This window comes from Passer montanus, unplaced genomic scaffold (assembly GCF_014805655.1).
Source record: "Passer montanus isolate IOZ18808 unplaced genomic scaffold, ASM1480565v1 scaffold45, whole genome shotgun sequence".
NCBI classification, from domain to species: Eukaryota; Metazoa; Chordata; class Aves; order Passeriformes; family Passeridae; genus Passer; species Passer montanus.
Window position 1 is genome coordinate 4,720,575 of NW_024369373.1, and position 27,630 is coordinate 4,748,204.

Consider the following 27,630-nt stretch of genomic DNA (forward strand, 5'->3'; position numbering starts at 1 on the left):
ACAGCCCCAAATAAAGGGATTTTTGGGGTGGTATTGGGGCTTTGCCCCTTCTGGAAAAAGCTTCTCTTAAAGGAGCATGGCCAAAAGGAGCCAGAACTCCTGCAAAACCAAGCCTGGTCTCTGGTGGGCAGAGCAACTTGGCCTGCAGGACAGGCAAGCCCCTGCTCCTTCCCTCAGAGGCCACCACCTTTTCTTTCTCATCTGGAGGAGCAGCTGAAGCATCTGGGTCCCTCTGGGTCTGGGCTTTGCTGGGGTTGTGTACCTCTTTCTGGAGTGGGACCTTGCCTGCCACCAAGAGCTTTCCTGGGAATCTTGAGGTCATGCCCCACCTGGCTGTGCCAGAGGAGCTGTGTTCCCCATGCCCAGGCTGACATGCTCTTTTCCAAGCCTGTGCTGTGCTTTCCAAGGCCCTCAGGAGCCAGCACTACCAGCAGAGCACCCACATGAGGCACCCACTGCTGCGTGGGCGCCCCTGCCAGGGAGACACTGACCTCAGCCTCATCCTCATCCTCAGGGGAGCTCTGAACCATCTGGGCTCTTCCACATGATCCAGACACCTGATTTCCCATGCAAATGCTTCTTTCTTTCCCAGCTCATATCTCTGGCCAGAGTGGTCAGTGCCAGCTTGGGCACCTCCCTATCAGCGCTGCAATGGCAGCAGGAGGAGGGGAATCCCTGGGAAGGAATGGCTGAGGGACAGGAGTGTGGGTGAGGGGCCTGATCCTGCCACTGCATTGCCGTGCTCAGCCCAGTGCTGGCTCAGAGACACGGCCAAGCCTCCCCCGAGTGCCCTCCCTGCCCTTGGCAGAGCTTCTCCTGCCCCAGTTACTCCACACAAGCCAGCTGGAGCCCAGCCAGTCACCACAGGCTGGCTCCATGCCCATCTCTCCATGTTCCTCCCTTCTGTCCCACACCATGTGCTGGATCCTGGGAGATGAGCAATGCCAGGGATCCCACCGTGGATTGCTGACAGTTTACAGTCATCAACCTCCTTGTGGTCATTGCCAACCCCATGAGATGTGTGTCACTGCTGCCTTGGGAACACAGCAGGAGACAGGACTGCTGACAGCTGGGACAAGCTCCATCACCTGGGGCATCCCCTGGGATGTGGTCAGGTCACGGGGGCATGGGCAGCCCTGTGTTCTGAAGGTGGTAGGAGGAGGAGTGGGAAGCTCTGTGAGTGGAGTCCAGTCTGGCAGTACTGGACACAGCTCCTGGGGAGAACTAATGCATGGGCAGCCCTGTGTTCTGAAGGTGGTAGGAGGAGGAGTGGGAAGCTCTGCGGGTGGAGTCCAGTCCAGACTGGACACAGCTCCTGGGGAGAAGAACTAACCCCAGGGCACTGCTGGCAGTGGTCTCCCCTCTGGGTGCTGGGATAGCAGACCAATTGCTGGGCAGAGCCAAGTGGAAACAGGTCAGCTGATCCCATTTTTCAAGCCAACACGAGACTGGGGCAGGATGACCCTGCTTGGACCTCTCTGGGATTCACCCCTGGTGAGTGCTTTGCCTTCACAGGTGCAGCCAGGTGCTCTCCAGGAGCCCATCCTTCCACCCTCTGAGACAAGGCTCATCCCAGGGAGCACATGCTGGAGCTAAGCCACCAGGGACTGTGCCACCCATGGCAACTTGGAGGTCAGGGACCCCTGAGAACCTTGAGGTGCTGCAGTGCACGTGTTCTTCAGGAAGCCTCAGTAAAAGGCCAGATGGGCAGGTCTCCCTGCTCAAATGCTTGCCAAGTGGTGTCGGCTTTTCCTTTGCACAAGTTCCGGGTGTTTGTGCTCAGGGAGCTGATTATCTCCACATTTCCTCTCCTGCCTGATGTTTCCTGCCTCCCTCCCTCCCTTTTGCTGGTTTTGCCCTTTGTGTCAAGCTTATTTCCTGGCTCTGGGAAGTGTCAGGCCTCAGTGTCTCCCCATCCACTGGGATGGCAGCACACAGCCCTGTGTCCTTTCACTGGGAGTAGTACATGTTCCAGGAGACACTTGAGATCCCAGCTCCCCCTGACCAGCTGGCTGCTCCCTAGGAGCACAGGCAGGTTTGAACAGAGGAAGAGTGATTTAGGATCCATCTCCTTTTACCAGCTGATCCATCTCTATTCTGAAGCTGGGGCACAGGTGCCAGCCTTGGTTCCAGCAGTGGGGGAAAGCCAGACAACTCCTTGAGGACTCTACTCTTCCTGAGGCACAGGGTCATGGAAACATGTCTGGGGACTTCCAGAGACCATGGGTGGGGAAGCTGTCACCCAGAGCAGCCCAGACAGCCTCCCCAGCCTCTCTGGAGCCATGGTAACATCTGGGGCAAACATCTCTCTGCCCCAGGGAGCCCAGCAGCTCTCCAGGCTCCAGGAATTGACCTCAGGGGTGGGAAAGGCCCACATTTTGCAGGGTCTTCCAGCAGCTGCCTTATTCCAGACCAATAGCCACTGGCAAAGACTTGTTGCACCGGGAGCTGGAGTCAGGCAGGACAGTGGGCCGGGGTGGGAGCAGTGAGGACATCAGGAGTCCTGACCTGACTTGCTAGGATCAGAGCAAGACCCATTTTGAGAGACACCCTTCCACACCCGAGTGGGGCAAATGGCAGCAGGCAGAGGCTCTGTGAAAGGCAAAGGCTGCTACAGGAGGAGAGGGTCAAAAAAAGGAAACGAAACGGAAAAGGGCTGCTCCTGTGACAGCGATGCAGCTGCGGAGGTGGAGCAGCAGGCAGGTCACAATCAGCCGCGCACGAGGAAGTGCTGGGACAGCAGCCAGCGTGGCCAGGCTGCAGCAGCTCCAGGTGCAGCAGATCTTTGTTGAGAAGGACCAGGAGCAGGGGCAACCAGAACTGCAGGGACCTCAGCCAGGACCTGGAGATCCCCTCTGCAGGAGTCATCTTCCAGCCAAAACTTCCTTCTGCCAAGGTGTGGGCACTGTCTGGGATGGGGGGGATGGGGCAGCAGGATGGTCACTGTGGGGACCATGGCTGGGTGGCACTGCCGTCCTGGGGGGCTCTGAGGCCTGGGTGACCATTCCCAGAGCTGCCAGCAGTGGGAAACACTGATGCTGGGAAGGCTGACTGTCGGGGAGTACTGGGTTTGGGGGGGCTGGGGTCCAGGGCTGCCATCAGAGCATAGAGACCCAACTTGTGTCTGTGAGAAATGGGGCTCTGGAGGAGGAACAACCCAGTCCCTGCAGCACCAGGGCTGCTCAGGAAGCCGAGTGGGACCAGCAGATAATGTGCTGAGGCTTCCTCCTGCACAGCTGCAGCTGCAGGGCTGGGGTTGCTCCATCGCTATCGGCCCCTGCAGAGCCCCGGGCATCCCTTCTCCCTCCCATATTATTGTTTGCCGGAGGAAGCAGCTCACCCAAGTCCCACCTCAAGCTTTTAACCCACTGGTGCCTCCACTCCCATCAGCCAGAGCCAGGCAGGCTCCACATCTGCCCTGGGAGGATGGTTTGGTACTGGGAGCTTGCTCCAGGCTTTACCTCCCTGGCAACCAGAAGCACCCCTTGACTCATCTCCCCCAAACCACACTGTCTCCCATGGGTCTCCCACAAGCTCTTTTGTAGAAGGCAGACACTGGCACTGCCACCTCTAAGGCCCTGAGAGCTTTAGATGCTGATGATTCCCTCCTTCCTCTCTCTTCCCCTTTTTAGGTGGTTGGATCCTGTCTTCTGCTTCCTCTGGAAGCCCCCTGGTCTGCTGGGGGGGCACCATGGAGACAGCAGCTTTACCAGCTTCACACAGACTTAACCCAAACCCCTAATAAGGGGTTTGGAGGAAATCCATCTTGGGGAAGAAAACTGCAGCACTTCACCAGCTTCGTTTGAAAGGCTGGGATTTAATCAAACCCTGGGATGTCCAGAAGTGCTCCTTGGGGAAGTGGAAATCAGACAGAACATCTCAGCAGCTTTCTGCAGATTGTCATCTTCTCACACAACTGAGCTCTGCCAAATTTTCCCCACTTCTCGGCTGGCAAGGAGGGGACATCAGTGTGCCATCAGCACAGGCTGGGCTGTGCCCTCCCTGGTTATGACCATCGAGGGACACCTTTCCTGAGCGTCAGTGTCCCTGCAGGAGCAGAGGTAGGTCAGCCACTGCTGAGCCTGATGGGGTGAGCAGAGATACTCCCAGTCCCCTGTGAATACATCACAGATGTTGATGAGCCCATCACATGCCCCTGTGCCCCCTAAGAATAACCCAGCCTGCTCTGTGCCCTGGGGCCCTGACACTGCCACACCTATAGATCTTCAAAAAAAACCCATTTGGGAGAACAGCAGGGTGCACCCATGGGTCACAGAGAGGTGCTCACCCTTCCTCCCACAGCTGGGCTCTGCCCATGCCTTTGCCCCCAGGGATGCCCACAAAAGGGATGATCCCTTGGCCATAGCACCCAGTCCTGCTCAGCAGGGTCCTGCCAGGGGCTTGGAGCAGGTCAGCCTCTCCCTGCCCGTCCCACGGCACCAGCTGGGCCTGAATTTCCAGCTTCTGCAGAACAAGTTCCCGGGTGGCTGCACTTGGAGCTGGCACTGTGCCGAGATGCCAGTGTGCCTGACCAGTGCTGTGGGAATGGTGATGGGGTGCAGCCAGGCATGCCATGGGCTGGGACAGGCTTCCTGCTGCTGTCTGCAGGACAGGAGTTGCTAGAGGGGTCATCTCCTCAGGCCCCAGATTGTCAGCACACAAATCTATCTGTTCCAACTCTCGACCCAGACCTGCTGCCCTGGAGCATCTTCCCCCTTTTTGTCTCAAGGGAGTGGAGTTAAGACCCTGTGATGGCAAGAACAAGGATTCAAGTTCATTCTAATGAGTTCTCTCCCCATGTCCCTCTCCTTGGAGCCAGGGAAGTGACGCTGGGGAGGAACTTGGCTCCTCTTGTTTGTTATTACAGGATAAAATTACCCTTTAAAGCAGAGCCAGTGCTGTCAGGGCTGCATACCATCCGGGAACATCGCTCCTTCCAGCGGCTCCAACACTTCTGGTTATTGTGCTTGCACAGAGCCAGCCCAGCCCTGCTCACAGCAAGGGGGATGCAGGTGGGGGCATCCAAAAAGGAGCTTCCAGGCTCTTTTCCCACCCTGGGAAATTTGGGAGCATAGGGAAAAGGCCTCCATCTGGAGAGGAGAGCTTTTCTGACTCTGGGATGTGTGGAAAAGAGGAGCAGAAAGCAAGGGCTGGGAGCAATGAAAGGAAAGGGGGAGCTGAATGTCATTGGGGTGTTTTGGGGTTTCTCTTAACTCCTGGGATGCTCACTCTGGCTCAGGTGGGGACCCTCTGGATAGGGCAGCCTGCTGGCTGCCACTGTGCACAGGCTGGGCAGTGGTGTGCAGCTGGCACCCTCTCACCACCCCACAAGTCCAGTGGCAGCTCGGCATCTCCAGGCAGTGTGCAGATGGAAAGAGGGCTGGCTTCTCCCTCGAGCTCCAGCCTCTGTCCCTGGGGGTCCCAAATCCAGGGGACCCCTCTCTCCTGTGAGCTGCATCCCCAGGAGACACCCCAGCACCCCAAGGCTTTGGAGGACATGGGGTTTTCTTAGCAGCAGCTTGGCCATCCTGCCCACGCCTCTGGAGGTGTCTGGGGGCTTGCTCAGGGTTTGACTGCCCCATGCTGAGCCATGACGTGCCTGTGGGGTGGAGGGGAAGGAAGCTGACCCGGTGGAGCCGAGCCAGGCAGAGCTTCCTGCCAGGGAGCTGCAGCCTGCAGTGCCTTCCGTGCTGCTGAGTGGGATGGAAAGCAGGCAGAGGGCTGTGCGAGCCCTTCCCAGCCCTTCCCAGCCCGGCATCCAGCGGCTGTGAGCCCTTCCCAGCCCTTCCCAGCCTGGCATCCAGCGGCTGTGAGCCCTTTCCAGCCCTTCCCAGCCTGGCATCCAGCAGCTGTGAGCCGTTCAGGAGGCAAACACCAGCTGGGGCCCTGACACTGCCACCTCAGCGGGGTGTCGAGGGAAGCCTGACTCATCCCCAGCAGGAGAATCTGAGACTTGCACATGTAAACAGAGCTGGCCCTTGCATGCCACGACATGTGACAGATACAGGAGAGACCTGCTGGAGCCACAGCCTGGGGCTGCTGGCATTCACACATGTGCTAGAGGCATGAACAAGAGCTGGAATGGGCCCTGCTCAGGAGCATCACTTGGGGTGGGGAGGATGTGGCAGAATCCCTGCTATCAGCATGTCCCCCTCTGCTACCCCTACCCTACTGGCAGCTTTTAGCAGCTCGTTTTAGTCCTGGTCTTCCTGTGTGACTGCCACTGCTTTCCTCCAGGGCCATCCTTCCCAGCACAGATCCATTTGTGCCAGCAGCTCAGGACAGGTAGCTGCAGGATGACCAGGGCAGTGGTGGCCTCACCACCTCTGGAAGTATTAAAAGAAAATGTATGGATGGGACATCTAGGGGATGTGGTTTAATGGTGGGCTCAACAGTGTGGTTAATGGACTTGATGATCTTAAGTTTAAAAAAAAAAAAAAAAAAAAAAAAGTATGGATGGGACATCTGGGGGATGTGGTTTAATGGTGGGCTCGACAGTGTGGGGTTAATGGACTTGATGATCTTAAAGGTTTTTCCCAACCTTAATTTTTCTATGAGAATGGACTTGATGATCTTAAATGTTTTTTCCAACCTTAATTCTTCTATGAAAGCAAAACTCCTGAGATGCCACCCCACAGTACCAGCTTCAGAAGCAGAGTGCAGCTTGTGGTGTCAGGAGGTCTCCCTGAATGTTCTGTGGGGATGGAGAGAGCATGGAAATGCCATTCTGGGAGCACAGAGGCTCCCCAGGTGCCTGTTCCATCTCAGGAGCAGGGATCACTCAGAAACCTCCCAGTTATTCAACATGCTCTCCAACACGTGATTTCCCTTGGGTTTAGATGTGCCATGCTGTGGGGTCTGGGCTGGGAGAGCTGTAGGCCAGTGGGGAGAGGAGATATCACAGCCACTTCCTATCCTTGCTCACCCTGCACAGCCGGTTTCATTTCCTTAATCCCCATCCCAGCATTTTCTTTGTTGTTTTCTTTGGAGGGGAGGGAGCTTTGCTGGAGGCTGTGCTCACTGCAGGGAAGGAAGCACTTTCACTCTCTGGGACACCAGCGTGGGCTGCTCTGTTCCCAGGTGGACTCACTCTGCTCTTGGGTGGAGCAGGAGCTGCTCATGGGGGACAGGGACCCCACCTCAGCACTGGAGCAGATCAGGGTGTGTGTGTGATCCCCTGCCCTGCTTGGGAGGAGTATATTTACATATATTTGCATACTACTCTGCTAAATTTGCAGACTCAGCCCTGCCAAAACACCTTGTGCTCCGAATGGCCTTTTGCTCTCACATCCTTACAGCACCAGCTTTGGGGCAATGTATTCCCACCTCAGCCAACTTGATTGGCCAAGCTTTGCTTCACCTGGTGGACACAACACAACACAACACAGCACAGCACAACACAACACAACACAACACAGCACAACGTCCTGGTGTGATGTTGAACCCTCAAGGCTGCTGACACCTCAGCTGTGCCATTGCCCAGCTGTGCCAGTTGCCCTGCCACTGGCTATGTCTGCTGGGCTGGGCTGGTTTCTGGGCTTGCCACAACCTCAGCCTTCCTGCTCAGTGTTGGACAACAGCAAGGCACTGTAGGAATTTTGTGAATCATGGATACTTTTGGAGTGATCCTGTGGGTGTGTGAGCTGGCTCCTGCTGTGCTGAGGTGGGCATGGCTGCCTGCCTGCAGGAGGTGGAGTGGTCCCAGGGGATGTTCAGTACCCCAGGCTGAGCTGGGATAGAAGTTGGAGATGCTGCCAGCAACTTTCCTGGGGTGAACAAGGGAGTTAGGAGGGGGGACAGCTGGCTGGTGGCCAGAGAGTCTGGACCAGTGCTGCTCTGCAGCTCCTTACCCTCCTGGCCCATGCTGGGGCTGGACCTGATGAAGTCACAGTCTGGATATCCTGGCTTTGCTGCAAAGCCCTGACCTGGATTCCAGATTGCTGGCCAGAGTCTGGGAGAGGTGACCAACACCGAGTAGGTTTGTGGCCACTCTGGGGGTATCCCATCTTCCCTTTTCCTGGCCCTGTGGGCAGGCAAAGTGCTGGGCCACACAATTCTGCCCCATGGAAAAGGCCAGGCTGGGTCAGGGCGGTGCCCCAGCCTGCTGCTGCTGTGAGCTGGCCCCGAGTGTGTCGGGGAAGGTTTTCCAGCAGAGCTCAGAGGACCTGCTGGCACGGCACAGCCTTTCTGTGCTGCTGGCCAGTTCCTGAGCATGGCCAGGGCTCCGTGAGTCAGCTGGAGAGGCAGCTCACATTGCTCATGCTGCATCAGCGCCGCCCTGGCTCCCTTAGCTTTTACCAGGTTGTGTTTTCCAAAAATGCGCAGCTGGAGGGATGGGGAGCTCAGTGCTGGGATGCTGGATGCTCATCTCCAAGGTGGTGGCAGGGATGGGGGCAGGGATGGTGGCAGGCTCTGTGGAGGCACCTCAGCTGCTCACAGGAGTGGTGGCTGGGCTCTGGGTGTGCTGAGCATTCGTGGCTGTCCCGGTGCAAGGCTTGGAGCCCCGGCCTGTGTGTGCCTTGCTCCAGCGCTGAGCAGGAATGCTGAGCACGCAGCAGCTCCAGCCTGGAGCCAAGGGCTGGCCTCCAGCCCTCCGGAGAGAGGGGAGAGGAAGATGTGGCTCCAGGCCCAGGCTGCAGTGAGAAGAGCAATTTGGGCAGAGCCCCGCGGTGCGGGGCTCCGCCGCCGGCTCGGGCCTTTCTCTGCACCGCAGCAGGCGGCTGGCACGGCTGCTGCTGAAGCTGCCAGGAGGAGGGGAATGTGCTTGGAGTGGTCTCGGGTCACCAGGCTCTGGAAAGGTTCGGTCCTGTGCTGGGAGGAGCTCATTAATGCCAGCAGGTTCTCAGACAAAGTGCCCTTGGGCTCAGGGACTGTTTCCTGCACCAATGCCCAGCTTCCCAGCCTGACTGCTGGGAAGGCTCCTTCAGTGACAGGAGTCCAGGAGTATCCATATCCATGCTGGGAGGGTTAGCCCGGGAGTATCTGTGTCCGTAATGAAAGGATTAAACCAGGAGTACCCATCCATAGCCATGCTGGCAAGATTAGCGCAGGAATATCCATATCCATAAAGAAAGGGTTAAACCAAGATTATCTGCATCCATGCTGGGAAGGTTAACCCAGGAGTATCCAAATCCATGCTGGGAGGTTTAACTCCTTCCTGTCAGCAGGCACCATACCTCCATAAATCCAGGAGGGAGTTTTGGAGGGCAGGCAGGCCAGGAGTGCTGCCGGAACTCAGGCAGGAGCCTGTCCTTGTTTTTGTTTGCCAAGCTGGTCCGTGCTGAGCAAGCTCCCAGAGCAGCCAGTGCAGTGTGCCAGCCCTGACCTTGGCACAGGGAGTGCTTGGCTCCCCAGCCCAGCCTGGCAGGGCAGGCAGGCGTGTGGCTGAGGGGAGGGTGCAGTCCCCTCTCCTGCTGTCTGCAGGGATACAGCTGCTCCCCAGCAGCAGCCAGGAATGGGGCTTTAGCTTGGGATGGTGGTGCACAGGTAAGTGGGTGTGGTGGTGTGGGTCAGTCTACCTCCAGACACCCCAGGTTTTTACTGAGAAGGGGGTCAAATCCTGGAACAGACTTCCCGGAGAGGTGGTTGATGTCCCAGACATGTCAGTGCTTAAGAGGCATTTGGACAGTGCCCTTAACAGCAAGCTTTAACTTTCTGTCAGACCTAAAGTGCTCAGGTACTTGGCCCCAATAATCCTTGGCTGTCACTTTCAACTGAAAATTTTCAGTGGTGACACCATGTACAGGGTGTGGGTGGGGTCCAGCCCCCCACTTGATCCAGGTGGGATGCTGGATCAGGTGATGACAGAGTGGCACAGTGGTGCTGAGCACACCAAGGATGACAAGGTGGGTCAGCCTGGTGGTACAGGGACAGTGTGGCACTGGGACCTGGGTTCAGAATGGATTCAGAGCAGTCCTGAGGAGAAGGGCTTGGGGGTGTTGGTTGTGCAAGAAGCTCAACATGACCTGACCATGTGTGCTGGCAGCCCAGAAAGCCAAATGTACTCTGGGGTCCATCCTCAGCAGAGTGGGCAAGTGGCTGAGAGGAGATTCTGCCCTTCTGCTCTGCTCTGGTGAGATCCTATCTGCAGCACTGCATCCAGTCTGGGGCCCCAGAATAAGAAGGATGTGGACCTATTTGAGCAAGCTCAGAGGAGGCCACGAAGATGCTCAGAGGTCTGGAGCATCTCTGCTGTGGAGACAAGCTCAGGGAGTAGGGGCTGTTCAGCCTGGAGATGAGAAGGCTCCAGGGAGACCTTGGAGTCCCTTCCAGTACCTAAAAGTGCTGCAAAAGACTTGAAGAGGGACTTCAGACAAGAGCACAGGGTGCCAGGACAAGGGGGGATGGCTTTCAAGTAACAGAGGGTAGGATTAGATTGGATATTAGAAAGAAATTCTTCCCTGTGAAGGTGGGGAGGCCCTGGCACAGATTGTGCAGAGAAGCTGTGGCTGCCCTGTTCCTGGAAGTGTTCAAGGCCAGGTTAGATGAGGCTTGGAGTAACCTGGTCTACTGAAAGGAGTCCCTGCTCATGGCAGGGGGTTGGAACCAGGTGGTCTTTAAGGTCCCTTCCAACCCAAACCATTCTGGGATTCATCAACCACATGGCTTGGTGGATCCACCCTGGCAACCCTTCCCTGTTGGCCTTTTGGCTTGGCTTTTCCCTGGTGGCCTCAGGACCTGCTGTCCCCTGTCCCATCCCTGCATCACTTCTCCTTCCGTGTAACCAGGCCAGCCTGGAGAACTGGGCTGGGAGCTGGGACGCCCTGGTTCTCACGAGCAACCTTGGCAGCAAGTGCTCTGCTCCTTGGTGTGGCCCCAGGAGAGTGAGAGTGGTGCAATGATTTCCTTGTCACTGATATTGCCCTGCTCCGCTGGGCTCCAAGACCTGACGATGGTCTAATTAGTGTTTGTGCCTCACAGGGCTGGCGGGAGCACTGCACAGCCTTGTCCTTGCATGGAGGATGTCTCACCAGGGCTGCAAAGGCTTCAGTTCCACTTAAAACTGGGTCGACTCAGTAGGATCTAGGACAGGCAGGAGAAAGATGGTCTTGGGAGAAAGGAGAGGAGCAGGGTGCAGCCCCCCAACAGGCACGTGGCTTCCTCACCCCTCCACCTTCAGGGATGCTCGGAGGTGTCAGGGTTTAGGAAGTGGACTGGCAGTTGTGGAAGCAGCACCGTGTGACTGTGGCATCCCTCGGGTGACAGCCTGCATTTAGACTGCTGCTGCCTGTCCCTTAGCTGGGGAAGCTGGGAGTGCTCTTCTGCTGCTTCCCTAGGGTGCTGGAAGCTGGTGGGATGGGGAATGTGGATCAGTGCCAAGGCTCTGCTCCCCCAGAGTGCACTTTGTGATTGGCAGAGGTCTGAGCGTGGCTCAGTTGGATGCAGGAGCTGGGGGGGAAGGCAGGGTGGGGTGCTGGGTGTCACAGAACTGGGAGCAAGGATATTTGGGTGCTCCCTCTGCCACCGACTGACTGACTGCACAGCCTTGGTCATGCCACTTCACTGCTGGAATGCGAAACATGCCCGGGGTCCTGCAGAGAGCACTGAAGCCTGGGAGGCTGTGGTGGCCCTTGTGGGGGGAGACGGGGGCGGTGAGGGAGGAGGAATTGCTCCAGCCATTGCTTCCCTGGCAGGGGGAGGCTCTGGGGGCTGTGTGCGGCAGGAAGGCCAAGAGCCAGCCGGGCTGCCCCCACTGCCCTCGCCCCGGGGGAGGTGGGATCCTGCTCCGGCTCACGGTGGGGCTTGTGGACCCCCGGGGAATGCTGATGGCCGGCGGGTCTGCAGCCCCCGCGGGGCCGTGGTGGCCGTGGCGGCCTTGGTGGCGGCGGCGGTGGCGATGGCGGTGTCGGCAGCGGTGTCGGTCGCCTCGGGGAGGGAGGTGCTCCCGTCCATGCAGCTGCCATTGGCGCTGGCTGGGCCGTGGTTTCCTGCCGAAATCACATGGCTCCCGCGTTTCCATGGAGAGAGCCGGGGTGGGCGCTGCCAAGAGCCTGCACGAACTCCCCGCTTGCTCCCGTCCATGGGAGTGGAACAAAGGGGATGCACCGAGCCAGGCCCGCTTTCGCCCCGCGCCTCGCCCCCCGCCTCTCCTGGGACATGTGAGTGCCACCCGCACCTCCGCACCCCGCGGCCACGGGGGGGTCGGGGGGAGCGGGGTTGGTGGCCTTGGCAGGGCTACACCCTTGGGGGGCCACGTCGCCGCAAGCCACCGCCCGCCGCGTCCCCTGTGCCGCCACCCCCGGTGCGCGCCCCACGCCGCGCTGGGGTGCCCGGGCTCGCCGGGAGCGTGGGACGGGGACACGGACACGGGGCTCGCCGGGAGGACGGGACGGGGACACGGGCACGGGGCTCCGCTCCTCCGCCCCACTGCGGTTCCGAGGGATCCTCCGCGCTCCGGCCGGGACCGTGGCCCGAGACTCCCGGAGAAGGAGCAGCCTGACAGCGGGAGATCAGGGCGAGCACCCCCAATGTCACCCGATGCCCCCCAGACCCTGTCGGGGATAGATCAGCTTCTCCAGCCACTCTTTCGCTCCCGGGTTTGGAATGACGCTGGTGGCATGAACCGTGCCCTGCCCCGAATCCCTTGGGACTCCAGGCCGGGGTACGGGCAGGGGTACGGCGGGCGAAGGAGAAGCTGCCCGTGGCCATATAGGGCCGTGCCCGAGCGCCTGCGGGACGCCAAGCCCTGTGTCCCGCGGGAGAGGCTGCGGCCATCGCCCCCATGGAGCCCTGCGCCGGGCGGGACCCGCGGGGCTCCCGAGGGACCTGGGGACACCGTGTCCGCCGGGTGCTGCCTCCCCCTCCGGGGTGACGGGGGGAGGAATGCTCGGAGGAATTAATGAGACAGATCTCGCTTTGTTGCTGGCCCGATCCTCCTGTCTCCCAGCCCTTCCCAGCCTGCCAAGAAGTGCTCGGGAAGGCCTCGCACCATTAACCCTTCCCCTGCCGCACCTCCGGCCGTCCCAGGGCATGCAAACAGCCTCAGCGGGTTTTACCCTTGCCACATTCCCAGAGGAGACTCCCGAGGGCACTGGGAAGTCCTGGGCATCCTGTAAACCCCATGTCTCCCGTCTCCTGGCTGGTGGCTTCACTGCGTCCCCCAGGCAGGGCTGGGACATGAGGCTGTGACGCCGCGCAAAATCCGGCAGTGCAGGGCTTGTCACCAGCTTGTCACCAGCGGCGTTGCCTCCTCTCGGCTCGTGAGGGTCCCCGGTGCCTTGCCACAGTCCCCTGGGTGGAGAGGAGCTGTGGTGACGTGGTGTTATCCCTGGCGTGGTGGTGGCTGAGTCCCCATGGAGGACAGGTCATGATGGGGTTCAGCATGGAAATGGGGGCAGCAATGGGCATGGCAGGGATGGGGGATGTTGGGGGGGAATAGCTGAGAGGTGTTGGGGTGCAACAAGGGGATAACTGTTCATCTGCAGTGAGGACAGTGGTGAGGACAGGGATATCTCTTCCCAAGCCTTGCTGAGGCTCCTGGGCAGAGCTGCTGCTTTGGCTGGGTTGCAGCAGGGTGCCTGTGACGGGCATTGTCCAGTGCTGGCTGGACGGGAGGAGCTGGATGGGCGTAGGGTGTCCCCAGGAATGTCATCAGGCTGGGATCCAGAGCATGCCCGTGGCTGAGGCTCCTGCCATGACACTGACCTAAAGGACAGGACCCTGGGAAACCCATGGCGGGCAGGGAGCAGCTGGCATTCGAGATCCCCAGGGCACAGTGGAGGCAGCCCGAGCCCTGGCTTTGCGTGGGCTGAGGCCAGTGCTGGGCTGGGACCAGCTCCCCGCCGCGTGCTTTGGGGTTATTTATAGGGCTGCCATTTATATAGTTTCTATTTCTGCTGCCGAGTGGGGACTATGCGAGGAAGCGAGGGGGGAGGGCTCGAGTCTGCCGCCGCCCCGTGCCCAGCCCCTCCAGGAAGGGATGCTGCCGACAGCATCAGGGCCAGCCTGGTGGGGGTAGAGCCTGGCTTGGCACAAGGGCTGGTCCTTCTCCAGCCCTCAGGGCATCTGCTTGTGGAAAAAACTCTGTGCTGGGTCCCAGGATTTTTTGGAGTTGGCTTCGCCAGTTTTAGCAGAAAGTAAAGTCCGAGAAGTCAGCTGTAGCACTGTGGTGGGGGTGACCACCTGCAGCTGTCCCAGCCCAGGACAGGTCACTTGGTCACTTACTGTGCTTCTCCTTCAAGCTGTGACTGTATGTCCTCTTGACAAAATTGTCATCTCCTGCCTACTCCCAGGACTCCCCCATGGCCAAAAGCTTTTTAGTCCCTCACCAGGCTGATTCCATCTCCACAAACCTTTTGGGCGAGCCATGACTTTTAACACTGACTGAGGCTGGCCTATGCCCTTTCCTGTCAGGTTTCCAGCCGTGGTGACATTCCTAGCCACTCAAAGACGTCTGTGGCTGGGGAGTACTTGTCCAAAACAGCCTGAAATAGCTTCTTCATCACCTTGGTCTGTGGTGCTGGTGCCACCAAGGCAGCGTTGGGTTGGGGCTGGTGGCTTCTCCAGGGGCTAGGTGGGCTCAGAGTCAGTGCTGGTGGTCCCTGGCAGCAGGGAGAAGCTGGAGAATTTCCCTAGGACTCTGCTGGCAGAATGTGTGATCTATGGGAAGCTGGTCTTGTATCCCATGCAGGGCAGGGAAGTAGGAATAACCTGCTGGGTTTTTCTGCCTGTGCACAGGCTGGCCGTGGCTGTAGGTGTGTGTCCAAGCATGGCTGCCCAGGGAGTGTTTGCATGTTCAGCTGTTGTGGTTGGGGTGGGGATGCCCAGGGCGGCTCCCCAGGCCTGGTACAAGGAAGGCATAAAGGAACACCGCCAAAAAGGGAGCACCTGGGGCATTACACCCACAACATCCCTGCTGCAGAGGAGGGACTGAGGCAGCCACCCTGGCAGGATGAGCTGAGCCAGAGTGGTGAGTATGCAGGGAAACCTCCTGAGTTGAAAAGTCACATGGAGATGTCCCCTTCCTTGCACCCACTCCCTATTTCCAGCCCAGCCAGGAACAGGGACTCATTTAACTCAATTACCACCCTGGCACTGCTGGCGTGGCTTGTGCCCTTCCTCTGCCCTCCCTTGGCAAGGTGTCCTGAGCTGTCAAGCCCTGCCAAGTGCCATGAAGAGTGCTGTGAGGTGCTCAGAGGGCATGGCTGGTGGAATGTGTCCTCCTCTGGTACCCTCTGCCACTTTTGGAATGCCTGACCCTGTCTCCTGCCCGCTCCTGGTGCTCTCCTCAAGGGTGATGCCCGGGATGATGCCATGCCAGGCACCTCATGAGTCAGCTGCCACCCAGATCCCCTGGGACTGCAGGCTGCAGGAGGCAGAGTCCCCTCGAGCAGCACAGCCTGGCTGTCGCCCCTCTGCGAGGGAAGCCTGGAAGTCCCTCACTCTGTGTGACACCGGGGAAAGCCCCTCCCGCACTGGGCAGCTTGAGCGTGGCTCTCTCGTTAACCTTTAATGAGAACAAACGGGCTGGCATGGGCCGCGCTGCGGGCGCGCTGCCTGGCCGCGTGCCGCCCGCCGGCTGCCAGCACAAGGATGGCCAGGCCGGGGCGGTGCCCGCGGTGATGCCAGTCCCCGGGGAGAAGCAGCACGCGGTGAAAAGCCGGTGGTGGCCACTGCCCACGGCAGCCGCCAGGATGGGGCTGTGCCTGTCGGAGGGGAGAGCCGGGGGGATGCGTCGTGTCCAGGAGAGGTAGGAGACCTGGTCTTCGTGCAGGTGCTGGAAGGCTGGGGTGGAGATGGGCTTTGCAGTGTGCTGGGCTGCTGGCTCTCCATGGCCCGTGGCACTGGCATGGAGGCTGGTGGGCATCTGGGGTGGTTTTTCTTTGGATGCTGCTCAGAGGTAGCCCAGCCTTACCAGCTGCAGCTGCTCTCCCAATGTGGCTGATGCACCCACTTGGGCACTGGGACCTGAGGGTGCCCTGGGTCACAGCACACTCTGGTGACACTGCTGCCACCTCAGCTCTGCAGGCCTGACTGTGGCTGGCTCCCACACAAGTGGGTGCCCACAGTGGGGCAGCCATACCACCATACATGGGAGCCCCTGATGCTTCTTGTCCCCTATGGGACCTGCAGGGAGGGGACCTGCTCTGGGCTGGGGAAGCAATCCCACAACAGGCTCACTCTCTGGGGGAGGGGTTCACTTTGTGGGAGGACCTCATATCTGCAAGGACCCCCAAGACTGTCTCAGTGCTTTTCCTCCTGAACCTGTCCTGACCTTGCTCTAAAATCAGCAGCAAACAGGAAAGGAGCCTGGGAGGGAGGTGTTTGGTGTTTGTTCCTGCTCCAGTGACGTGGTGAGGGGCAGCTGATCCCAGCCTGGACAGAGCTGGCTGCTCCAGCCTTTGTCCGACCTGGAGGAGGGTTGCAGTCTTGGGTATTCCCAGGACCAGTGCTGAAGCCTGGTGACATCTGTGCCACAGGGTCTCCTGGCTGTTTGGGGCACTAAACAGGGAGTTGTGGGCCTGAGAGGTGCTGCTGGCTGCTGGGATTGGCATGGAGGGCAGGTGGGTCTGCCACACTGCGCTGTGGGAGCTGGACCCCCATGGGAAGCAGGACAGACATTCCCACATGGGAATTGCACCCCAGCATCTTTGGAGAGCCCTTTGAGGATGCCCTGGCTGAAGCGAGCTTCTCCAAGGCTTTGGATACTCAGGACACAAAGCAGGGACTTTTGAGCAAGGAAGCCCTTTTCCCAGTGGCTCCTGGGTCTTGGAGGATGCCCACAGGCACGCCACGGGATTGCATGCTGTGGGAAGCCTACAGCAAAGCCACGGTGGCTTTATATACACATAAATATAACTATATATATTTATTGTATTTGTATATACTTATATTTAAACCCAAGCAATGCAGAAGCAAGCGGCAGTGGTGTGAGCATCAGCTGCCCACGGCTTTGTGCCTGCCCGCAGTGGAGCCGGCGGGGATGGGGGCGCGGGGCTGCGCATCCCCCGCCCAGCCCCGGGCGCAGCTCGGGGCCAGCGGGGCGCTCGGCAGGGCGCTGAGAGCCCCCGTGCTCGGCCCTGGGTGCCGGCGGGAGCGGGGGTCTCCAAGGGAAGCGATCAGAGAGGGGCCGCAGGGGGGGTTTGCAGTGCGTTCCCCTCCCTTCCACCCGTGCCTCAGTTTCCCCAGGGGGCCGTGGGGGTGGAAGCATAGGGGCCGAAGTGTGCTGTGCTCCGGGTGTAGCCGGTGCTGGTGGGGCCCCTTCCCTCCGGGGGGGTCCGGCATCCTCCCGTGTCCTCCCATCCTCCGTCCCCTTGAGTCACGGCGGGGCTGCGGCGCTGGGCAGTGATGTCAGCCCGCGGGCAGGGGAAGCGGGGGAGGAGACTGCTGCTGGGGGGGCCCTCCGGCCACGGCCCCCGCACTCGGGCGGACAGACGGCATGAGAGAACAACAGCCACCCGGGACGCTGAGCCCAGCCCGAGGGGGATGTGCTGCCGCAGCACGCCATGAATGGCAAACCGAGAGGTACTGAGCGCCGGCAGCACCAGGGCTCCCCCGCGAACGGCGATATTTGGGGACCCCCAGGTGTCTGAGGCTCCCGGGGTGACGTGGCTGGGCTCCGGAGGGGTTTTTTGGGGTGAGGAGTTTTCTTGAGGGGAAAGCTCTCCCTGACAGGGACACCAAGGACATATGCACCCGCCACCTGCAAGGGACGGGTTGTCACCGCGGGTTGCAGTGACGGGGTGTCAGGACAGAGTGTCCGTGCAGGTAGGACCCCCTGGCTGCCTGATCTTGCTGTTGCCTACACTGAGATCCACTGTGTCTCAAGGCAGGAGAGGGGCCACAGCTGCCAGCTGCTCTGGGGTGATGCACCCCTGATGCCAGGGCAGCACAGCTTTCCTCGGCAAACTGTTTTTCCCCCACTCATATCCCCTTGTCTGATGATGACAGAGCCCATCTCCATGTCAAGCATCCTTGGCATGGTGGCCCCTGGGGACCTGGGGAAAACAGAGGGCCTTGGGGTTGCTTTTGTGCACCTGGACCAAGTTGTTTGGGCAGGATTTGTGGGGGCAGCTGCTGGTACTCAGCAGAACACTCTGGAGATGAGGATGTCAGGGGGAAGGTGGATGTGGGACCTCCACAAGATTATGCCAGTCCCAGGAGGATCGTTCCAGAGGTTCCCAGCACTTCTGAGAGGATCACAGCCTGCTCAGGAGCAGTCTGGTGCCCGTGGCCAGGATGCAGCCCCATCCCACAGGGTACAGAGATGAGCGGTGTCTGTGGGGACCCTGACTGGGTGGGTGCTCGGTTTGTGCCTTTGGTGGTGGGGGACTCACTTCACCAGGACCACAGTAGTCCTGGGCTGGTTCCCAGGAGCCATCCTAGAGAACACACTGGGCTTGAGCTTTGCCATCCTCTGGGAAACCCCCTGCCCCAGTGGTTGCTGCTTCTCTGTGTTACAGTTTGGGTTTGCATCTCCTTCTGGCTGGAGACAGGGAGCCCACGGGGTGCGTGGCAGGGCCGGGGGCTGTGAGCCCCCCCAGGAACTGGCTGTGAGTGTCCGCCTGTGCCGTGCCCTGCCCTTCCGCAGGGATACTCCGCGGGGTAAATAAGCACTTCCTCCAATTCTTCCCATTCGCAGCTCCTTCCCTTTCCTGCCGCCCTCCCATTTGGCCCAAGGAGCCAGCAGCCTCCCCTGGCCGCAGGGGCGGATATCAGCGCCGTGTCCTTACAGCCATGGGGCTGAGAGCAGCCAGCACCCAGACAACCAAACCTCCGTTCCCTGTTCTGCTGGGGGCTGTGGGGCTGTGACCTTATGGCTGAGACTTTCTCTCCGTGTGAGTCACGGGTGCCGGGATGCCATTTACTGACTCATCTGACTCCCAAAAGCCCCCAATCCCTCTCCTTGCCCAGCACGAGGAGGAGAGGCAGAGCGTGGAGGGCTCAGGGAAGAGGCGGCTCTCAGGCTCCTTGTGACCAAGGCAGCATGGCTTCGGTCCCCGGATGCTCCCATCCTCTGTGCCGAGGGGGGATGAGGCCTGGTGGGAGGGAAGAGCCGCTCCAGCCCACGCTGGGAGCGGCCAGGGGCCGTCCCGGGGCCGGAAGGGGCCGGCGGGGGCCGGGGTACGTGCCTGCGCTGGGGCAGCGGGGCCACAGCTGTGCAAACACGGATGCAGGGCTGCTCCCGGGGGAGCCGAGCCAGCGGGCTGCGTTCACAGGCTCCGAGGTCATCCCCGCCCTGCGCCCGGGTTTCACCCAGAGGTGCTGGGGTGGGACGTGGCAGGACCCCCCGCTTGCCCCAGGCACCACGGGCAGGATGGGTGGTCCTGGGCTCATGGTGGGGTCCCCCACTGAGGGACACTGTGCCCTGCTGTGCCCCGGGGATCGCCGCAGTGCCATCAGTGCAGGGACCACAGCCCACCCCCTTGGGTGCCCTAGGTGCTGCTCCTTGCTCCTGGGTGTCTTCCCCGAGGTGGGGGGTGCTGGAGTCTGCTGGGTTGGCCGCCCTGGGCATTGGTGGCCTCCAGTGAGTGACATCCCTGGAAGTGCTGGTCAGAGCACCCCCAGCTCCAGGGCTGCAGGGCTGGGGACTCAGGGGGAGCCAGTTTGGGGCGTCTCCGACCAGGGCAGTGTTGATAAACCCGCCGGAGCGACCTGAGGCTGGTGTCTGAGTGTCGGAAACAGAAACCAGCTGGGACCAACCCAGCCGGTCGGACTGCCCCCTCCGCTGCTCAGACCAGCATTCTTGGGATCCCAATCATCTCCAGAGCACCGGGCGGGCGGCGAGAGAGGAGAGAGGAGCCGGCAGCCGGGCTGGAGAGCCCCGGGGTGGGCTCCAGCACCCCGTGCTGTGCTGCCTGTTCAGCTGCTCGCTGCCTTTCTGGCCGCTGCCCACGGGCAGTGCTGGCCAAGGACGGACAGAGGGACACACTCCCAGGATTGCATTTCCTACGCTGGGAGATCTGGAGGCAGTCTGTGGCACGGAAAAGCTGAAAAGCTTGGTCGGGAGGCAGGTTTGTTAGCGATGAGCCCTAACTAAGGGCAGGGGGCAGTGGGGCTTGCTGGGACTGAACCTTTGGGGCAGGAGCTTTTCTGCTCAGGAGGGAGAAAGGATGTGCTTGGGGCTTTAGCCCATGGCAGGGACATGAGTGTGCTGGTGCTCTGATGGTGCCAGCCTCATGGTAAGCCTGGCACGGGGCTCGCCAGCCTGGGTGAGATACGGTGCCCAGTGGTCCCTTCCAAGCGTGCCCCAGGCTCTGCTCCCTGCGGGGGCTGGCTGTGCTGCTGGTACCAGGTACCTCTTATCTCGGTAATGTCAGGAATGCACTATGCTGGGGATTTTTCCTCCTCTGTGAGCCAAGCCCAAGAGTGCCAGGAACAGAGACCCCACATCCTGCCTGCCCTGCCTCATGCAGGCAGTGCTGCCCTTCAGCACCCAGCCGGCTGCCGGTGCTGGGCTGGAGCATCCTTGGGGCTCCTGGAGCATCACTCCTGCAGAGCAGGGGTTTGGTGTCCCCTTCCTCCAAGGGGGTTTGGGCTCCTGGCACAGGATCTTGGTTGCAGGGTGCCAGGTCTGGGGATGCAGGGTGCCATGGTACGTTGTGGTGGATGTTTGTTTGTGGGAGAGCCGGGTCCAGGGCTGGAGTGCAGGGATGTGGTCCTGGCAGCAGCCACTGCTCCCTCTGCCAGTCAGGGAGCCTCCAGTGCTTTGGAGTAGGACCCAGCACGGCACAAGTGTCTGCTGGAGCCTCTGAGGTGCCTGGGCTGGTGGCTGCAGATTGCTCTGAGTTGTGCTGTGTGTCCCCTCCAGCACACCCAGCATCCTTCTCCTCCTCCTGCATCCTCCTCCCCTTGATGCTCTCAGCATCCTTCTCTCTGACAATCTCAGCGTCCTTTCCCAGTGCGGGCTCCTGACTGGGAAACTCTCCTTAGAGGTCCCTCTGTGCTCCAACGTGGTAATGTGGGCTGGAGAAGGATGGGTTGGCAGGACTGTCCTCACCCTGAACTTTGACCTGCCCCACATGAGAGCCTTGTCCTGTGGGTGGAGGGTGCTCTCCCTATGGCTGAGCCACGGCAGCACGGGTGCCACAGGCCCTCCTCGCTCAGTGGGGAGCAGATTAAAGAGCCCTGCAGAGGGTAATCTGCCCAGGCCTGCAGGTCAGCCAGGCTGCCAGGGATTACAGCTCTTCGTAATGAGCTTAATTGGGACAGTGTTGTCCTGGAAAATGGAGGGACAGGCACCCAGATAACTCTGTGTCCGTGGGACCCGCCGAGTGGCTCCGTGGTGTGGGCTGGGACACGAGTCCCAAGGGGGAACCAGATGGACCTGCTGCCTCCTGGCTCCACTGGGATAGAGGTGAGTGGTGGTGGTGGTTGGCTTTGGCTGCAGATGGCTCCAGCTCATCCTGGGTGCTGCAAATCCCCGGCCCCAGCCTGGCGTGCAGGGTGGTGAGGGGCACAGTGCCAGGGGATACCCACTGGTGGCTGAGTGTGAGCCATGTGGGACCAGGCTGAGCTGGGGTCCTGGGCCTGGGGAAGGAGTGGAGATGGGATGGGGTGGGAGTGGAAGCCCCAGCAGTGCCCGTGTCCCTGAGCTGTTCACTGTCGGCCATGCTGGAGACAGGAGGAAAGGCAAAGTGAGCTCCTTAGGATGGAGGGAGGTGGCTCTGGCTCTGTCAGCCAGGGAAGTTGTGCATCCCTAGGGTCCTGCCTGGCTGTCCCTGGAGGGGTGTGTGACTGATGGGCACCGTGTGGGCTCATCCCCAGCAGCTGCCACAGCTCTGCTCAGGGCTGGTTGGGACAAAGGGATTGACCTGCCAGCAGTGGTGGCCAGAATGGAGTGGAGCATCCTACATCCTGCTCCTCCGTGGCTGCCCTGTGGGCTGGGCTCCTTCCTGTGCACAGCTGGCACTGCTGGGGGTGGCAGGGTCAGGAGCCCTGTTCTCCCCTGTGCTTGCCCTGTTCTTTGGGCTGCCCTCCCCATGCCCTGGCCCTGGCCAGGGCTACAGGGATGGTTTCTGTGATGCAGAGTGGCAACCAGGTGAAGGCTCTGAGACTCAGAAAACTGCTCTACCCCTGGCTGGCATCAACTGCACCGGCTGTGGTGGGGGCAGGCAGCTCATGGCAGTGGTTTCAAGGTTCCTGACACTCAGTGCCAGGAGCAGAGTACAGGGTGCAGCAGCCATGGGCCTGGACACGTGTGGCCTGCACGGACTTTCCAGGGTCTGGCAGGGAATGGCTTGGCCTTTTCTTCCCCCACGCAGAGCTCCTGGCAAAGCTGGGAACTTTCCAAAGTGCTTTGTTGTCCTTGGGTTTCCCTCCTGATTGCTGGAGTGAGCGGAAGCAAGTGAGGAGACAGCGAAGGGCTGGGCAGCCGGGTCCAGCCCTGTGCCTTTCCTGCCCCTGCAGCAGGGTGGCACGGGTGACAACAGACATAGGAGAAGGTGGGGTTCAGGAGGAGGTGTCTGGGCTTGGGCACCATGTAGAGTTTGCCGTGGATGTATCTGGGAATGGCCATGGTAGGCACCGGGCACCAGCCCCTTTCTGTAACTCCCATAGGGCCAACCTGGGACATGTCTGTCTGGGTGTGCCCACTGAGAGCTCACAGTGCCCAGAGCCCCACTTCACCAAGGGCACTATCTCTGGGGACGGCATGGGATCTGTGTCCTGGTGCCACCAGGAGTGTTCTTGGACTGAGAGAGGGGAAAGTCTCCCAACCCATGGTCCGTGGGTGCTATTGTCAGTGCTGCTGGCAGTCCTGCCTGCATGTGTGTCCTCACCGTGCTGCTGGTGACCCTGATGTGTCATTGTCCCCAGGGCGGCCCTCCAGGTCACACTCAACGATGTCACTGTCTGTGCGCCCGCAGCGCCGAGTCCTCGTCACCAAGATCAATAGGAGCCAGTCCTTCGCCGGAGTGAACTCATCGGCCGACCGGCCCTTCAGGTAGGGGATGGCTGCTCCTGCTGCCTGCCACGGGCTGTGGCGATGGGCTTGGCCTCTGTGCTGGGGCCTGCTGTGCATCCTGAGGCTCTTTTCCATCCAGCTGTCCCAGCATCTCCCTCAGGGATCTTTTTGGTAGCTGTTGTACAGGGGGCTGCAGGGAACACTGAGGTCATGTAGGAGACAGAGCCCATCATCCCAACCTTCTGCCATGCCGTGCCCCAGGTGGGTGAGGACCCTGCAGCCCCGTAGCTCCTGCCACGAGAGCATGAGAGAGAGGGAAGGTGTAGCTCACCTCATTCTTCAAGCAGCTCTTAAGACCTTCCCTGTGACCATCTCATAATGCTTAATGGGTGAGGTGGCTTTGAAGTGTCTTGATGTCCTTGACATCCTGCAGCAGCCAGTTTTGGGGTTGAGTGCTGGTGTGAATCAGGGTTTCCTCAGGGTCCCCTCAAACCTATAGTTTGAAAGGTTTTACCAGCTGCTCACCAGTTGCAGTGTGAGGAGCAGCTGTTCCCTGCTCCATCTGCTCCATCCACTGGGGATGTTATGGTCCCTTCATACCCTTCCTCCTCCTCTGCTGAGCATCCCCATGTGCTGGACTTCCCCACCAGCCCTCTCTGTACCATCCCTAACTCCTGGCTACCATGTTGCAGGTAGTTCTTGTGCTCTGACCTCCCATCCTGTTCAACTCTGTCCCCAAGTTCTGTCCAGCCTCTGGGCCAAGTGACACTTTCACATTGCTGGTGATTTGTGGGTACCAGAGGGGGCTCCTTAGAGACAGAGAAGAGGGAGGACTTTTAGATGCCTGCAACCAAGTGGTTGCCGAGGAGATGCTTGTGGGAGATGCCTCCAGGGACCTTGGAGGATGGGAAGGAGAAGGAATGGTGGAAATTAGGTGCTTACACATCTCTTGGGAAGAGGCCAAGATATTCATTTCCCCACCGATGATTCGGGGAAGTCTTTTGGTCACTTCTGTGAAGAGCAGCACAGGATGGGAGGTACAGCCTGAGGCTGGGAAATGAGGAGCCCTTGGTGTCTCCTGGGCCCTGGTGGCACGACGATGCTTTGGAAGGAGGAAGGGAAGAGCCAGTGTGAGTGAGGCGTTGCTGGGCTGGGGAGTGACTCCATTGCACAAGGCAGGAAGGGTGGTGTTCAGGTCCCAGCGGCATCCCGCGGGTCGGCTGGGGGAGGCAGCTCCATCCAGCAGGTTTGGTGACATCTGGAGAAGGACAACATCAGTGAGCATGTCCCTGCCCCATGTCGCTGTGCTGGGTGATGAGGTGACAGAGCTGCTGGTCCCCAGGATGCTCCCGTGCTGGATTGGGATCCTTGCCTGACCCTGGAAGCACAGGGTGGCATATTTCACCCTCCCAGAGGAGCACCTCTATGGCCCTGGCAACCTGGGTGCTGGGATGGAGCCAAGCATGCCCCCTTTAGAGGACAACCAGGGCTGGAGATGTCCCCACAGACCCTCCAGGAATTCAGTTTTATTCCAGGTGGTGCCCAGCTGGCACCAGGGACCTGGCAGACCTGGCCCACATGCTCCTCCTGTCTACAGACAAGTACCTGGCTGGCTGCAGCACCCAGAAGGAGCTGGATGCTGTGTGCTGATCCCAGCCTCTCTCCTCAGGAATCTCTCACCTTTCACCCCCACTGTCTCCCGCAAGACTGGCTCCAGGGTCAGTAGGATGTTCTCAATGTCCCACAAGTCCCCACCACCCAAGGTGCCTCAGCCCAACCGCCTGGACGAGGTGTACGAAGCTCTCAAGAAGGGCCTGACGTAAGTGCTGGGTGGGTGGAGGCTGAGAGCTCCTGAGGGGCATGGGGACAGCTTGTGACATGGCTTGGGGTTGGCAGCTCTCTGCTCCCACCAGGCAGGGACATGCCAGGCCTCCTTGGCACGTTGCCTTGGTGTCACAGATTGTGTGGGGTCCCACATCCCTTGTAGAGGAATATATGGGTTCCCACACCTGCATGCTGGAACAGGGAGTGGGGATGTGGGGAGCAGGAGCGCTGGACACAGCATCCCAACCTGACCCCCATGGTGTGGTTGCCCCCAGAGCCTACCTGGAGGTGCACCAGCTGGAACTGGAGAAGCTCAGCACACAGATCCGTGAGTCCAAGAGGAATTCACGCCTGGTGAGTGCTGCTTGGGAAGAGCCTTATGGGGAGTGTGCTTTGGGTAAACAGCTGGGCTTGTGGGCACAGCTGGGACAACTTGTGGTCCATCTGTGCCTGGGGCAGAGCCCATTTCTGTGGGATTGTAGGGGCCAGCCCAGGCTCTGGTGTTGGAGCTCCCATCCCTCTGTCATGCACTCTCCAGCCCTGGCTGGGTGCTGCATGTCCCACTGCCGTGCTATGGGTGGTGGATGCCATGTGCTGGGTCTTCTTTGGGTGGGCAGAGCTGGCTTTGTGCTACATCTTATCCCTCTCATCTTTCCTCCAGGGCTTTCTCTACGATCTGGATAAGGTAAGCGGGATCAGTGTCTCATCCCCCTTGTATTCCCCTTCCTTGTGCCTGGGACGTGCTACTGCCAGCCCTGCTCTGCTAGCACTGCCCTGCTGCCTTGTCCCCTGGGAAGGAGAGGGCCTGGGGCTCTGCAGGCAGGGTGGCCCAGGTGGGCAGGGGTTGAAGCAGAGATGATCTTGTAACCCCTTTCAGACAAACAGAAGCCATTGTTAGTGAGTGCAGGGCATGGGTTAGCTCACAGGCTGGGAAAAAAAGCACCCTGGAGCCTGGCTTGGCTCCTGCAGGACCTTCTGGTGCATAGGAGTCTGGAGGAGGCTGCAGCACATGTGTGCTTCCCACTGGCTGCCACCCTGCAGCTCCCAGGCAGGACCCCAGCCTCAGTGCAGGGGACGCAGAGGCCACATTGTGTCCTGTGGCTCCTCCACGGAGGGCTGTGCTGCCGCTCACACCATCTCCTCTGCTTTTCCAGCAAGTGAAGTCAATCGAGCGCTTCCTGCGTCGCCTGGAGTTTCACGCCAGCAAGGTGAGAGCTGGGGCAGTGCTGGGGTGGCCGTGCTGTCCCCAGCCCTGCCCCTCCCTGCAGCTCGGGCCTGTCCTTGCAGATAGATGAGCTGTATGAGGCTTACTGCATCCAGCGGCGGCTCCGTGATGGAGCCCACAACATGGTCAAGGCTTACAGCACAGGCTCGCCAGGCAGCCGGGAGGCACGCGAGAGCCTGGCCGAGGCCAGCAAGGGCTACAAGGAGTACACAGAGGTGAGAGGCTGGCTGGGTGGGCTGGCAGGGTGCTGAGTCCATGGGTGGCTGCTCATCCATCTGTCTGTTCCCAGAACATGTGTCTGTTGGAGAATGAGCTGGAGAGCCAGCTGGGCGAGTTCCACATCCGGATGAAAGGTACCGTGTCCTGCTCCATCCCTGTCCCGCTGCCTGCCTGCCTGCCTGCTGCCTGCTGACGCCCCTCTGCCTTCTCTTGCAGGATTGGCAGGCTTTGCCCGGCTTTGTGCTGGTGACCAGTATGAGGTTGGTGGGACCATGTGGGCTGGGTTCTGCTCTTCCTCTGCCCTCTTGTCCTTGGGGTGTCTGAGGGGTGTAGGTGGGTGCTGGTGTGGAGGGCATGTTGCAGGGTGGTGGTGGGTGGCATGGGTCCCTGGCCATGCCTAGGGACATACAGAGATCACCCATCACTCTGGGGTCATGTCTCCCCCTTACCCATACCTCTGCATCCCCAGATCTTCATGAAGTATGGACGGCAGCGGTGGAAGCTGCGAGGGCGCATCGAGGTGAACAGCAAGCAGGTGTGGGACAGCGAGGAAATGGTTTTCTTGCCCCTCGTCACTGAGTTCCTCTCCATCAAGGTATAGTGCATAAAAGGACAGGGATGGGGTGGGCCAGCTATCCCCCTGCATCATAGAGTCATTTAGCTCAGAGAAGACCTCTGTGATCATCAAGTCCAGCTGTTAACCTAGAACTGCCAATCCCACCGTTAAACTGTGTCCCCAAGTGCCACATCCACATATTTTTTGAACATTTTCGGGAATGGTGATTCCACCACTTCCCAGGGCTTACTTTCAGCACTTCACTTAAATATCACCCTCACTGGCCCATGGTTTCATTTCCTCCTCTCCTTCCTCTCCTCCTTCTCCAGGTGACGGAGCTAAAGAGCCTGGCCAACCACGTTGTTGTGGGCAATGTGTCCTGTGAGACCAAGGACCTCTTTGCAGCTCTGCCCCAGGTAGTAGCTGTGGATATCAACGACCTGGGCACCCTCAAACTCAGCCTGGAGGTGACCTGGAAGTGAGTACCTCAGCAGGCATTGCTGGTGGCAAATGACAGTGTAGGGGATACCCAGCAAGAGATGACCCGCCCCAGTCTGTCTCCCATCCCAAAACCAGGCTGTAATTATAGAAAACCAGAGCTGGTCTGGAGGGGGTCCTGGTGTCTTGAGATCCCCTGGGCTGGTGCATACCCCTCACCTCCCTGCTGTCCTCCCCAGCCCCTTCGACAAGGATGACCAGCCCTCGGCAGCCAGCACTGTCAACAAGGCTTCCACAGTGAACAAGAGGTTCTCCACCTACAACCAGAGTCCGCCTGACACGCCATCCCTGCGGGAACAGGCATTCTATGTAAGTGTGCACCAGGCAGGGCTGCTCAGGAGACATGGCCAGTGGAGGGGTCCACACAGGGATGTGTCTAGGCAACGTCTGAGAGGGTGGCACAGCTCAGGGATGGGTAGGCAGCTCCTTCCTCTCCAGCCATCCCACCAGGACTCCCCAGTACCG

General features: G+C 59.9%; 1 protein-coding gene across 4 annotated transcripts in view; it reads left to right on the top strand.

Annotated features, from left to right (window-relative positions):
* Positions 1-2,739: 2,739 nt before the first annotated feature.
* The window catches only part of RIPOR1 (RHO family interacting cell polarization regulator 1), a 31,360-nt gene continuing 6,469 nt past the window's right edge, over positions 2,740-27,630 (top strand). For 2 of the 4 annotated variants that reach the window (XM_039721487.1, XM_039721488.1), the window contains exons 1-12: positions 11,822-12,098; positions 22,756-22,882; positions 24,513-24,662; positions 24,943-25,021; positions 25,329-25,352; positions 25,822-25,875; positions 25,955-26,107; positions 26,182-26,245; positions 26,328-26,371; positions 26,581-26,706; positions 26,997-27,145; positions 27,345-27,474. In XM_039721487.1, the coding sequence (XP_039577421.1) occupies positions 11,837-12,098; positions 22,756-22,882; positions 24,513-24,662; positions 24,943-25,021; positions 25,329-25,352; positions 25,822-25,875; positions 25,955-26,107; positions 26,182-26,245; positions 26,328-26,371; positions 26,581-26,706; positions 26,997-27,145; positions 27,345-27,474 (1,362 nt within the window). In that variant the 5' untranslated portion in view covers positions 11,822-11,836. Of the gene's footprint in view, positions 2,897-3,632; positions 4,062-11,821; positions 12,099-17,083; positions 17,464-22,755; positions 22,883-24,512; positions 24,663-24,942; positions 25,022-25,328; positions 25,353-25,821; positions 25,876-25,954; positions 26,108-26,181; positions 26,246-26,327; positions 26,372-26,580; positions 26,707-26,996; positions 27,146-27,344; positions 27,475-27,630 lie in introns of those variants that run through there. The other 2 variants (XM_039721490.1, XM_039721489.1) reach the window with 2 other exon arrangements.